Source organism: Lates calcarifer, linkage group LG1, assembly GCF_001640805.2.
Source record: "Lates calcarifer isolate ASB-BC8 linkage group LG1, TLL_Latcal_v3, whole genome shotgun sequence".
NCBI classification, from domain to species: domain Eukaryota; kingdom Metazoa; phylum Chordata; class Actinopteri; family Centropomidae; genus Lates; species Lates calcarifer.
Window position 1 is genome coordinate 19,856,586 of NC_066833.1, and position 14,241 is coordinate 19,870,826.

General features: G+C 44.4%; 1 protein-coding gene across 1 annotated transcript in view; it reads right to left on the reverse strand.

The window, feature by feature from the left end:
- Nucleotides 1–426: 426 nt before the first annotated feature.
- Nucleotides 427–14,241, reverse strand: part of myo10l3 (myosin X, like 3) — a 53,727-nt gene continuing 39,912 nt past the window's right edge. Inside the window, 21 exon segments of the mRNA XM_018702373.1 lie at nucleotides 427–2,355; nucleotides 2,527–2,718; nucleotides 3,001–3,456; nucleotides 3,546–3,669; nucleotides 3,786–3,922; nucleotides 4,066–4,273; nucleotides 4,419–4,716; nucleotides 5,045–5,168; nucleotides 5,717–5,874; nucleotides 5,963–6,157; nucleotides 6,386–6,528; nucleotides 6,647–6,702; nucleotides 7,149–7,242; nucleotides 7,438–7,533; nucleotides 7,659–7,902; nucleotides 8,224–8,347; nucleotides 9,208–9,903; nucleotides 9,905–10,051; nucleotides 10,189–10,219; nucleotides 10,324–10,752; nucleotides 12,426–12,532. Coding sequence (XP_018557889.1) covers nucleotides 2,251–2,355; nucleotides 2,527–2,718; nucleotides 3,001–3,456; nucleotides 3,546–3,669; nucleotides 3,786–3,922; nucleotides 4,066–4,273; nucleotides 4,419–4,716; nucleotides 5,045–5,168; nucleotides 5,717–5,874; nucleotides 5,963–6,157; nucleotides 6,386–6,528; nucleotides 6,647–6,702; nucleotides 7,149–7,242; nucleotides 7,438–7,533; nucleotides 7,659–7,902; nucleotides 8,224–8,347; nucleotides 9,208–9,903; nucleotides 9,905–10,051; nucleotides 10,189–10,219; nucleotides 10,324–10,752; nucleotides 12,426–12,532 — 4,164 coding nt within the window. The 3' untranslated portion in view covers nucleotides 427–2,250.

The following is a 14,241-nucleotide window of genomic DNA, read 5'->3' on the forward strand; positions in this document are numbered from 1 at the left end:
ACAGTTGATGTAAAGTGGGAACTGCCTGTTAGTAATTTGTTTGGTTTCAAATGTATTTTTATTAAAATAAACACTTAAAACCTTTCCAACTTAAAGACAAATGCATAAACTTTTGTCATCACTCACTCTCACCTATAAAGGCTTTGTGGAAAGACCTGTTAAACTGACTCAAGACAAAACTACATCCTGTATTCTGTATGTGTATTTTGTTATGTCATTCACTTTATCTACAGAAAAAAATGAAGCGAGTGCAAAGCTTTGACATCTCAACCCTGGTATTAGCTGGCTTGTTACACCGCACTTTTGTAGCAGTGTGTGAATTTGGCAAAGAGACTGAAATTCACAGAGTTGCTGGACGCATCTAAATTCTATATGATCCAGCATAAGACACAGAATATGAGGCACTGATAACAAACACAAGACAGATTGTGAAATACAATAATTTATTAAAGCATCTTTAAATTCTGATATCAAAACATTTTCTGATTTTTCTTCTTCAAAACAATCAGAAATCTCAGAAATACAGTCATCGTCAATGGCATGATCAGTCTCTGGTGTGGCCGCCGGCAGCTGACCAGAACGCCTAAGTGAGTATGATTGGAGAGCAATGGAAGACAGTGATGCAATGTGAGGTAAATACTAAGCTCATTATGTTTGCGATCATATTATTCTTATCATGAAATATACTGTAGGTTGATTGGCATAAGCTCGGATCCTTTGTGTTCATTTACAGTGGCCTAAGAGAAGAAATATCCTCTGGTTAGCGAGACAATAAAAGGAATGGTTGGTGAGGGCAACACACTTGGGTTATTTCATGTTGACAGAAGGTCAGAAACAGGGCACAAAATCAATAGTTAAATCATGAACAGGTTGTCTGTTTCTGAATCTTGTGGATTTCTGTGTCCCTGAACACACATGTAACAGAAATAGCTAGAAAGTACTAGCAAAACTGCATAATTACATTTCCAGCACACAGTTCTCTTCTCTGAGCTTATTCTCCCGATCCATTGATACTTCAATAAATAAATACCCCAACCTACCCTCACATGGCCTTTGACATCACTGAACAAAGAAAAAAACAAAAACACACTCTTTAGACAGACACATAGAACAGATACCATGCTTGCCTCTTAAAACACATCCTTGAACATCAGTTTCAGCTACAGAAAGTTTCAAAGACATACCCCTCAACTCAGTACACATTAAATCTGCTCAATGCAGAGCACTTGTCCTGGCATAGAAGCCCAAATAGTTCAACTGATTTTAGTACTGGTGCCTTTTGAGAAAATACTCTACTGCAGTGGTTATAGACGTTGCATCTCCACTGATGCAGTGGTTATTCACATTGAATTTATCTGTTTGCTGTATTTATTTGACTTACAGGAGGCAAATTTTCTTTTTTTTTTAAAGATAGAGATGTGCCTTTGTGGGACATGCACCCATGGAAGCAATAACTACCACACATCAAGATACACAACACCCAAAAATGTATACGCCATCCCTGAAAGGCCACATTTGCGCTCAAACTATTAGTCCAGAATAGCTACAGTAAAAACTTAGATAAGGCAAGATGAGGGAGATCATCTCCCTGGGAGGATGACAGTTATATTACACATTAACCTGAGGGAATCTCCAGTCAGGAGAACATTCATTACTATGGGCCGCAATATTCTGTAGAAAAAAAACCAAAAAAACTTAAAAGGTGACAGCTCAGTCTGTTTGCCACTGCACCACATTCTCTTACACAGTTTGGGATGTAGGCTTGAAAGAAATTTACTATTTTCGTAAATTAGATTAAGTCCAAATTCAGATATGAATTGTTTGAAATATCTGACAGGAAAAAGCGCATGCAAGCTCTGTCAGCTTTCTCTGGATATTAGAACAAAATCCAACAAAAGATACCTGAATTACATTTCAAGTAGCATGAGAGAAATGACCAGTGTAACTAATGACAGTTTGGAGATTGCATGGAGGGAGGCAACACTCAGGACGACTGTAAAGCTTCAAATGGTGCAGACACTTCAGTGTTCCCACGCTTGCCACAAGCAGTAAAGGTATCACCATATCACCACCAGGAATCTCTCTGGATGGAGTTTGTTTGTGTTGCTACGCAGCCAATCAAAAGCTCTGCGGTACAATTTCTGTCCGAGTGATTTGTTCCTCTTCTCATTTCTACATCTTCTGTCCATTCTTGCTTGTTGTGGTTCAGGTGTATTGTAGCTGTGTCCGTATTGTGTCCTGTACAGTCAATCACCTGATCCAGTTGCTTCCATAACTGGAGACAGACTTCACACTGCAGCGCTTCTTCACGATCATGTTTATATAGGCTTTCATGATCTTTGTGATCTCTCCAACCTGGAGAGATACCCATGTAACACACAGTCAGAAAAAACAGCATGCGTAACAAAGATGGTGAATTTTATTTACAATGGACTGACAAAACAGCTGGGTGTCCTTAAAGACACTTCACTGCTGTAATTTATGCTCTGGTGAACAATACATATACAATAAAAGACAAATATGTACCTGTGGTGTCTCAAAGAACATTTCTCGCTCATCCACGGTGATCTTATAGGTGCAGGGCTGCGGAGCGCCAAAGAAGATGATGTGTTCATATGGGAATGTCTCCAGAGGCTTAGGCTCCCCTCTCTTGTAGACAGATACATTCTCAGCGCTCACACTCAACCAGAGATCATGAGGGAAGCCTCCTTCTTTGCACTAAAAAGACATAAATACAAGATCTCATAAGCATTATTCCATGTGCAATCGGGTGCCAAGGCCAATATCAACCTTGCATATTGGGTATTGGCAAGATGTGGTGTAACATTTGCATTTAATAAGTCAGTTTTCAGATCCACAGCAGTCAAAATAACCTGAACTAGTTTCACTCAGTCACGTCCACAGACACTAAATTGGGAAAAAGCACTGGAATTGAATCCTGAGTTGTTTTTGGAACTATACTGTGAGAAAAAGTCATGATTAAGGTCCCAGTAAACTTACCTCAACATCAAACAGTGTGGATCCATATCCAGGCCACTCTTTGATGATAGTCATGTATTTGAGCATGGCCTGGTGCTGATCCAGACCTTTGAGGCGAGACCACTTCTCCACAATGCTGGCTCTGGTGGCAGACATCTCCTCCTTTACCCACATCTCCAGCATCTGCTCTTCCTCCATGCGCTGCTTCTTCATCGAGCCCGTCTTCAACCCGCGACGCAGCGTCCCATCCAGGAAGCTAGTCCTCCTGCGCTCCAGAGTTTGGCCCGAGCCCGAGGCTCCGCCCACCTTGGTGAACTGCAGGATGCGAGTGCGCAGGCGACCCACGGGGTAGACGCTTTCCAGGCTCCAGGTGACCCGCGCCTTGTCTCCGTAAAGAAACTGCAGGCGTAGAGAGGCCAGGTGCTGCAGGGTCTCCTCACGGGCAGGGAAGTGGCCTCTGGTCAAACTCTCATGAGCCTGAGGGAACAGAGCTCAACATTAGCACCAACTGCTACACGTGAGTAAAAGAACCCTCAGTAAAGTGTAACATAATGAGCAAAACACACCTGCTCAAACATGAAAGCGAACTCCACTCCTTCCTTAGGCATGCTCTCCACATCCAGGAAGCAGTAGAGTTTAAAATAAAGTTTCCACTGGCCTTCTTCCTCAGCCTCCTCACTGCCAGCCAGTCTGGTGGGAAAGTGACTTTATATGTATGTACCTCTACAGGTGTTGGAACTGGATAACAAAATCATGAATAAACCTAGCAGAAAATATCCCCTGTAACCTCTGCATGTGTAACATACCTTTCAAATTTAGCCAAAACATCAGCCACAAGGACCCTGCTTTCCACAGCTCTGTCAATACTGTTGTTGTGCTCAAAGAGAGCAAACATGTTCCTGCTGTCCTCCATAGCCAGACCTCTGATTAGCTTCTCAACCACCTGAATAAAGTAAGGCAAGATACCAAAAATCAAATCATCACAGTTTGTGCGAATAAGAAATTATATCCACTTGAAAATTACCGAGCTGAATTAAAATAGCCATGCAAACAACCGTGTATTAGATGTCACTACAGCTCACTTACCTCTCCAGCGGTGGTGTGCGAGTTAATGGAGATCTTGCAGGAGCCTCCTCCGTGGCAGTAGACTGTGGTTGTCATTTCCTGTCTGGTAAGCAGTGCCATGATTTCCTCTTGGGAGGGAACAAATTCTCTGGTCTTGGTTTTCTTCAGAGACTCACCAATGAAATGGGCAAACATTTCAATCTCTGTACCAGGGAACAGCTCCTTAATCCTAAAAATATCCGAGGACAGACAAACAAACAAACAAACAAACAAACAAAAAAACACAAACCAGTGAAGTGAAAGTTTCAGCCAGCTGTAATCTTTTACCACAGGGTTGTTATGAGAGAGTGTATGTGACCAAAAGTGGCACATACCTTTTGAGGTGAAACCTGAGGTAGCGTAGGATGCCTCGGCTGGGCAGAAAGGTGCAGCTCATACAGGTCAGGAGATGCCAGTGGGCGCGATTGGCAGGACTGTTGGGGTGCGGGACGTGATTGGTTTGTTTGATCAGCTGACAGTAAACCTCATCTCTTAATGGTCTCAAGTCTTGACAGGTCTGCAGGATTCCCTGGATGATTGGCACAGGGTCTGAAACTGCCTCCATCTCCTGTAGAGAGTTGAAAATCTTCACGGCCTCATCCTGCAGGCTGGTGTAACCCTTTTCCTTTTGCACTGGGAGAGACAGATAGAGAGGGGAAATTAATTTTCAAACTAGTAACTTATTCTAAATATTGTCCCTAAGTAGCAACTGGTTAAATTACATGTCAGCACTTTCAAATGTATTACTTAAAGTTTCATTAATTTGTTTTAAGTTGAGGTTGCTGTCTTCTGAAATGCACCCCAGCTATTATGTCTCAATATAGGCATTTTTGGCAGACTCCACTCATCACACATCGAACTGAAAAGTGTATGCATAGATGTGCATGTTCCAGCAATGAGTACTTATAATGTAGTACTCAAATGTATCAGAACCAACTGCAAACAGCAGCAGAGCACTTACAGTGGATGCTGACATCTCCATAGGGCAGAGGTAGAAGAGGGGAGTGCAAAGGATGCTGGGTATATCTCAGGATGGGGTTCCTCCAATATGTCTGCTCTACAGCCTCCACATTTAAACTGCTCTCCTTAGAAGACAGAAAACTGGATCAGTGGTCTTAAAGTAAACTCTTTGGGAATTATGTTCACAGCAAAGTAGAGCATTTTTCAATAGCTGTGCATAAGTCACATTAGAAAAGTAGAGTAGCAATAGAATAGAATAGCAATAGAGTAGTAATATCAGCGATGATGATTATTATTCTAGCCGTTAAGCTGGGAAATGGATATATAAACAAATAACAGACAAAAATATTTTGAAACAGGCAGAGCTAAGACTTAAAGAAGATCACAGCACACATAGTGAGTACAAGTACCTCACTTTACTACAGTGTGTGTCCCTGCCAAAGGTTTGCATGGCTGAAAAGAATTTGAGTTAGCAGTAACATTAATGCCTCTATATTATGCAGGGTTATTATATGTATATATATGTGTATATTAATAGGACGTTTAGTTAGACTCGTGCAGCATGAAATATCACAGCCATACAACAGCACACAGACAACCAGTTATTAGTAGGCATGATATTATCAACTGGATTAAAGCAAAGGGAAGAACAGTCAAGTCAATGTTTTAATACCTTGATGTCCCTAATGAGCTGCTGTGTTGGTGTTTCGATGGGGACTTTGCTGTCTATCGCTCCCTGTATGGCATTCGCCCACCTCATGGCTTCATTCAGCATTTTGGTGTAAAGACGGTAAGAGTGTTTACGCCCGTGGACGATTATATTCCAATAACCTGGATGGAAGAGACAGGAGGTGATTAGATTAAATCCCTGTAAGAACCCTGAAAAGCAGACTGAGAATAATGCTGATTGTGAACTGACCAGTGTCCTTGAAGACCTTCTCATCAGGCTGCACCACGGAGCAGAGACTATTGAGGACCAGAGTTCCCAGTTTGGAGGCACTCCGCTCTGATGATTTGTAATAGTCCAGGGAGTTACTGGTGAGAACAAACCAGCGCTTCTTCAGCTTCAGAGATGTGCTTTTAGCTCCTGACTTCATCTCTTTATGTAACCAGCCTGTGAGGGTAAATAAATGATTGACTCATGAGGTCCTAATAAAAAGCATTCTAAGACAAAATTACATTTCCCTTTCTGCCATATGTTGCTATCCTTTTTAATATTTCTGTCAGTACAGAAACACATCAGCTATCTATGGACCTAACCAGAGGTATCCTGTTGCATATATAGGTACATGAATCAACTCTCAAATTGTGAAAATCCCAGGTCATGTGTCTGCTAGCTGACCTCTGACTAAGAACTCCTGCCCGTCAACCCTGGAGTCTCCCTTAGATTTCTGCAGCAGGCCGATCCAGTGGTGCATCTCCTCGGGCGTGTCTGTGTTGCAGTGGATCACCCGGTTAGCCGTAATGATGACAAAGGAGTTTGGTCTGGAAACAGAACACAGGGTACTCACACGTTGTTACACCACATATAGCACATGCTGCCGTAAACACTCAGACTGTAGCTTTAATACTTTTAGATCATGCATAGGTTGGGTTTCCTCACCTGTCAGGGTTATCTGATGCACAAACCGAATCAATCAAGCCCACATCTAGTGTGCCCTGGACAGAGAGGGAAGAGGTGAATTGAAATATTTGTTATATTGTTATTTGCAAATACTTTTCTTGCTGAGTATTTTGCAGTCACAGAAAAGGAATTTGGAAAGTTGCCTCACATTTTCATGACTTAAAACAAACTAACTTGGCCTAAACATCACTGTTCCTATGTAAAGTGGCTTGAATTTTTGTCATCACTTCATTTGGTTTTCCAGCTCATTCAATTTCTACATCTGCAAATGCTATTTGCTACACAGTAATTGTTAAATGTCCATAAAAATGAACAATGACACACCAGCGTGTGCATTAAGCTTCTTCAGCTTAAAATATTACATGGCCCCGATCTGGACAATCATACTTAAGCTGATTCGGTTTCATGCTTAATCATTATTGGTGAAAAATGGGAGTTGAGGCTGGGGCCCAGGCAAGCAGAGAGGTAAAACAGCACTAACCACTGCATTCTTTGGGTTGGCCTGTTCATGGTGCATCTCCATGAGCTGCTCTGGGCTGGCGCTGTGGACCCGACTCAGCACACTGAACCAACCGCTGGATGGGGTTAAAGAGAGTTCAGGAAGTAAAAGTTAGCAAACATGTAATTGAAAATTACACCGTGAACTTCCACTGGCAACCACAAGGGGGAACTTTCCACACATTACACTGACCGAAAGATGCTGACAGGGTAAAACACAACTCATAGAAGAGCCACAGGGAGTTCATATACAATATATAAATGTCCTATACCTGGCATCTTCTGGGGACTCTGCGTAGATGTGGTAGGTCCTCTCCTCAGTCACAATATTCAGTGCATTTTCCTTTTCGTGATTGTCCACTATCTCCCTACAGAGAGACATGGAGCGAGCCAAAACTTAGTGGACCACAATTGTTCTGTTTCCTGAGAAATAGAAATTACAGACAAGAGAATAGGATTTTTTTAACCCCACTGACTAAGCACAGGGTCTTACTTGGCTGCGCGGACGTCAATGGTTCCTTTCAGCTTTTCTTCGCTGTCGTTTTCAAAGTACATGAGCTTCGACTCCCGCAGGACGAACCAGCGCATCTTCCAGTTGCGCCGGGACAAGGTGGACATCCCTCCTCCTTTCTTGTAAAGCCAGCCGGATTTGAGGGAGTCCTGCTTGGCCCGAAACCACATGAAAGTCTCATCCTTGAGCACGCACCAGCGGCGACGCCATGGGATCATCAGGCCACCTGGAAGCAGGAAAGGTGCAGAGAGCAGAGGGAGAAACAAAGGATATTACTTGATGACACATACATAGATATGTAGATAGATGCTTCCTCTGGAAACAAAACACAAAGTAAATGAAAAATAAAGCAACAATAAATTACATTTCACAAAAACATACAGTGATATTACACACTACAAGCACCAGAACAGTCATAAAGCAAGCAAGACACAAAGAGAGCCTGTAAGGAATTTCTAAAACTGACACAGCAAGCAGACGAGCTGTGTTCAGCTGAGCATAAATCATGTGCATGCCTGCGGGGCAGTGATTTGGTAAAGCCACTTACTCTTCATGTAGAGGTAGCCGTGGAAGTATGGAGGCCCGCTACCATTCAGCAGATTCACTCTCCCATTGGAAACTTCCTCATCTGTGTCCACGTAGCCATCGTTGTCCTCATCGCTGTCAATGAACTGAAACACAAACACCAGCATTTATGATGAGAGAGGTCCTTCATGGGAATGTTTACAGTAAATATAATTTAAAAAAACATACAAATCAAAGTAATTGTATGGCTAATTTGACCAGGGCAACAAGTATAACATATTTAGATATCAAAATCGGAACATTAGTGACATAATGTCAAGAGAAAAGAAGACTATAGGAAGAGTCTTCATTTTGCAATTTAAGTACTTAAATCAGTGTCCAAAATCTGTCTGACCTGGTTGTCACTATTTGTAGCCATAAAACCTTCCACACACACACACACACACACACACACACACACCCTCCTCGTTCCCCTTTGACATTTTGCTGAACTGACAGCGTTGAGTCTGAGCTCCCTGCTTGACTTGCAGTATTTGGGAACAGATTCACGTGCCCATCAGCAGGACAAAAACAAATAACTGCAACAGTGTTTCACTAAGTCTTCTGATATGTTTGACAGGCGACGATTCAGCACCTGCGCATGTGCAGAGTGAACATTCAGCTCAGCAACGTCTGTTTTGAGGCAATGCATGGGAGGAGCATACCCAGAAGAAATCTATGTGTGTGTCAGTGTGAACAACAGCTGAAGTTAGATCTGCGATAGAAATGTAAAATATAGCACTTTGCTGGAATTTGAGGCCAAAAACTTTTACATCCAACTGTAATTCAGCTAATTTCGCTGTAAACATTACATCCAGTTTCTCCAGAAGGGATTTCCTACTTCCACTGGAACGCTAGTTTGCTCCGAATGATTAACCAGTTGGACTAGATCATTAACAAGTGCAACTCCGCACATTTTGTTGTAACAACACAGCAGATTTCAACATTATAACCTGTTAGTTCTCACCGAGTCCGAGCTGCCTCTGAAGGAGTCCAGGCTGTTCTGGGTGCAGGAGGATTTACGTAACACCTCCTCATCTGTGATATGGCCATCGTTGGTGCTAGCACCTGAGCTCCCATGAGCCTCCTCAAACTCCTCCTGGTCATAGTCCGACTCTGTGTCTGGCAGGTTTGAGTGGGACGGCTCCTCACCCACAGACTCAAAGACTGACCCCCTGCTGGCACTTTGGCACGGCAGCCTTTCTCCGTTAGCGACCACAGTAGGAGGAGGAGGAGGAGGAGTAGAAGGAGGGCCGGGGATTTGGGAGTCTGTGAGAACAGGGGCATGAGTCAGTCCATTGGGGGTAACTGGTAATTTTCCCAGTGCAGGAGAGCAGGTGGAACAAGGGGAGCCCACTAGTCCTTCTGCAAATGCAGGTGGGGGAGGGGGAATACTTTGGAATACTTCCTTGTCCAGAGGTACCGCAGCTGGAGGAGGGAAGTCAGGCAGGGGGATGCACTCGTCCTCGGCGTGGAAACCCTCGTCTACCTCCTCCTCAGCCAGAGGGGCGGTGGATTCAGTTGGGTCGTGGAGGTTCTCCTCACTTGATAGGGACGGCTCTAAACCACCAAAGTCCAGCAGCTCCAGGAACTCAGTAGCAACACGGGAAGCTTCCTTCTCCAGTCTGTAGATTTCAGCCTCCCTCATCTGGCGTAGCTCCTCAGCGAGAGACGTCTCCGAGAAGGGAGACGCCGTCTTCCTGCTGCTTCTGCAGACGCTCAATCTCCCTCTCCAGCCGCAGGATCTCCTCCATCTGACGGCTCTCTTCCTCAGTGGTGTGACTGTGGGACAGAGTCTGGGACAGCTCCTTCTGCACATAGTACAAGACAAAGAAAGCAAAATTAACAGTTTTGTGCTGCAACATTAACATCTCATAATGTATATTGTCACATGAATGCTTTTTTTGGAGACTGCTTGAAGTTATTATGGTTATTTAAGAGGAATTACCTTCTGACAAGCACCATTAACCAGTGAGTTCCTAAAGACAAAATAATAATGCATCAGTTATGACAAATAATGCATATTAAGGGATGAGCCATGTCCTCTGATGCTAATGATTGCAGCTTTAACATAATGCTCTACCTGCTCTTGTCTGCTTTAGCTGCCATTTTCTGCTCCTCCTCCTTCACTCTCAGCTCCTCCTTCCTCGCCGACTCCTCCTCCGCCCTCCTCTTCATCTCCTCATCCATCAGCCTCTGTTTCTCCTCCTCCTCTTCCCTCCTTCTCCTCTCCTCTTCCTGTTGTCTCCTCTCCTCCTCCATCCTCCTCTTCTCCTCCTCTACTCGCCTTCTCTCCTCCTCCTCTTCTCTCCTCCTCCTCTCCTCCTCCTCCTCTCGCTTCTGTTTCTCCTCCTTGAGCTGGCGGTAGAGGGATCGGGCCAGCTGGCCTCTGTGATGTTTCTGCAGGACGATGGTGGCCAAGCGCAGGCGCAGAAAGACGCGTCTCCAAAAGTGAGCGCGGTAATTCTTCTGGATGGTGACAACGCTGGATAGAACCTTTTTATATTGTTTCCTGATGAGAAAATCAAACACAGACGTTTGTAATCAGTACTAAGTCCAGCCCCACATTTAATCCAACGTTATCTGAGAACATCATGAGTCGCCACAGTCATATTTGTGACGTTGCACCGCACCACATGGTCTCCTCCTAATGCCCGCTGGCATTCTCTGTTTAAATAAACACACTGGTAAGAAAGCCTGTACGTTGCGGACTGTTCAATGTTTAGAGCCCGATGAGCCTGTGCTGTTCCATTGTGGCCATGTGGGCTGTTGTGTTTGGGCCTGTGACTAAACCCCATCACCCACACACTGCACATGCATTGAATATACACACATATAAACATGCGCACGCACACACACACACAAACACACGTGACCTGCAAAGGACCACACACAATGGTCTGACTCTCTGACCCTTAGCCCTGCCTAGTCTCCACAGTAATCACTCCATGGCCTCTGACTGGTCTCAGGACAGGCTCAGAGCAGATATAATGTTACATATAATAATACAAAGGCTTTACTTGTGTCTTTAGGGAACTTCCCAGGCTTCTGTCTTTAGTATGAGCGGCTCTGAAGGGAAGGGAACCCACAACCTGAATACTGTCATCAGTCCCATTATACTCTCCCAGCAGAGCCTTTCAGAGGACTGTATGTGACTTATATACGGCAGCACGCAGGCGGAGCACAGATAGATTACATACTTAGGGGTGTCTGCATGTGCTGATTTTTAAACCACCATAGTGACAGGATGTCCTCTCCGTCAGGTGGAGTGAAAGGGGGGGAAACTTGCTGCTCAGTCTGAGAAGACAGCATCAACTGTATCGCTGACAAGTCCAACAAATTAAGACAATTAAAACACTGTCTTTCCAAGAGTGGTTCAACTAAGGAGCATCATTCTAGATCACACTGCCCTTTTAAGATACACCAGTCAAGTGCATGAGACATTTTGATGTTCAGTGTAGGTAGTTTACCCCACATCCACCCTATTTATTCTCCTGAAGTGGCTTTAAGGTTGTTAAAATCATCTTACTCCTAACTGTTTGAAGCTATGATGTCTTGATTTTCATTGTATACACATTCTATCAAGTCTAAAAGAACCAAACAAACCCTGCACACTGTTAATCACTTGTGTTCACTTTATGAACAATATTTTGTTCCTGGGATCCTCAATATTAATATCACCTGAAGAGAGGTACCTGATGTGGGTCTGCAGATTGAGATATTATTAATAAAGTGAGCACAAGGGATGCACAGGGTGGAATCTTTGACACCTGCCTAAAAGTCTCTTGAAACACTGGAATCATAACTACATTGTAAAAAAAAACCTCCTGTTGATTTGAACATGGTTTGGCTGCACGGCATGAGTCTATAATGACTGATCCACCAACGAGTCAGCAAAATTCAAGAAGTCCATGTGGAAGACATACTTCACTCATGAGATCAAATGACTGTATAACTGTGCATCTCTAATTCACTGGAGAATCTGAAAAGCAACTTCTGCACTAATACAGTAAACCCACATTACAAAAGACAAAAAGGTAAATGTGTGCAAAGGCATGCACATACGCACATAACACCCCCCTCGTCCACCTCCAAACATATACACAGGCTGCACACCTCTATTACAAAACAAACACTGACAACTGTCGCTGCCACTCAGCCCCTCACCCCTCCTCCACCACTCACCTTGCCACATAGCTGAGGATGTGGGCGCGGATCACCATGCCAGCCCTGCGCCGCACCTCTTCCCTCTCTTTCTCCAGCCTTTGCTCCAGGGCCTCCTTCAAGAACACCTGCGGGACGAGCAGCGCCACGGCCGACAAGGAGTGACAGAGACAGAGAGAGACACAGAGAGGGAGGTTTGGTTTGGGGGGGGGGAGTGGAGGGGGAGTGGAAGGAAACAGGATGAGTTAGTTCCTCTTCTTGGTAAAGGTATAAAAGAGGGCCCACAGAGATGTGAAGGCCCCCTGTTGTCTGTTGGCAGCACCCTGTGCCCACTGCAGAGGAAGCTGTGGAGCAGCTGAGGCTAGCAGGCTAGCTGTTCTCCCAGACTGCAGAGCAGAGCAGAAGGGAAAACTGGCACGGGGACTGCAGTGTTGCTGCTAATGCCGCTGCTGCAGAGCCTCATTGTGTTCAGGCGTCCTTCCTGAGCATTTCCCTACTGCTCCTATTGCTGCTGCTGCTGCTGCTGCTACTGCTGCGTTGGTAGCTCGACTGACGTGCACAGGCAAAAAGGCACAGAGAGGGAGGGGAGGGGAGGGGAGAGGTAGGGAGAGGAGGGATGGAGGGATGAGGGGGAGGGATGGTGGCTGGTGTCCAGATAGCAAGCCACACCCCTCCTTGCTCTTATGAAGGAAGGAGAAAGAGTTTGGTTAACCCTTCCCTTGCAACTGGAGACTTTTTCAAAGTTGGTACGTTCTCTGTGGGACACTTGGCAGCTTACTACTCCTCCTCATTTACAAGAAATAAACACACAGTAGTAGCATGACATTATAAAACATAATCAGATTTCATCTGTCTGATCATGTTAGCGGTTTTATATCTGGATTTATGTGATAATGTGATAATGCAATATCTGTTGCTGGCCTGTAAGGTGTGTGAGTGTGTGTGTGTGTGTGTGTGTGTGTTTGGGGGGGGGGTTGTGTGTGTGTTTGTGTCCCAGATGTTCCACTAATCAAAAGATCCCACAGCTGCAGCCCTGCCCGCCTCTGTAAAGTCTGTGAGAGGAGGAAGCTTCCTCTTCGTCCACATCCTTCCCTCATCTGTAAAACAAATGGCTCGCAACACACACACACACGCACACACACACACACACACACTATCCGTGCAACATGACCCAAGCCCCTAATTCTAGGCACACACTTCCTCTGCACACAATCAGCACATATATAATTACACACAGATTGTTTCTCCAAAGGAAATGTAGACCCCTTCTGTCTCTCAGCCCCCTTCACACAACCCACACTACATTTCCCTGAGTCCATAAATATTGTACTGCCATCAAAAACACAAGCACATACACAAAATGACACATACCCAGCCTCTCTGTGCATTTTTTTGGCCTTCCTTTGGCAAACCAGCGTCTTTCTGCTTCTCTTCCAATGTATATACATTGTAAAGTGGAGCAGTTATCAGCAGAGTCAGCCAAAGGTCAAAGTGCTGATCCCTGAATCAAGTTTTACTCACACAGAGAAAAAAGATTTCTTTCTCTGAACTCAGTAACGCACAGAGATTTACATCATGTGCATGCGGGAGAAATTTAATATACATAGGCATCTGCATATTTGTGGTTATGCACCAGTTATATATTCATTAGAAGCAACATGTGGTTCACATCAAACCTTTTCGGTCCTGATGTATTCACCCTGCCATATGCGCAGCTGACATTATTCACAGAGTGCCAACCAAACGGGGTATTACAGCAAAACTGTCTGAAAGGGAACCAACAAATCTGAAATGTCTCAGTGACTTTACAGCCTCACAGGAACCACAACTTAGAGCA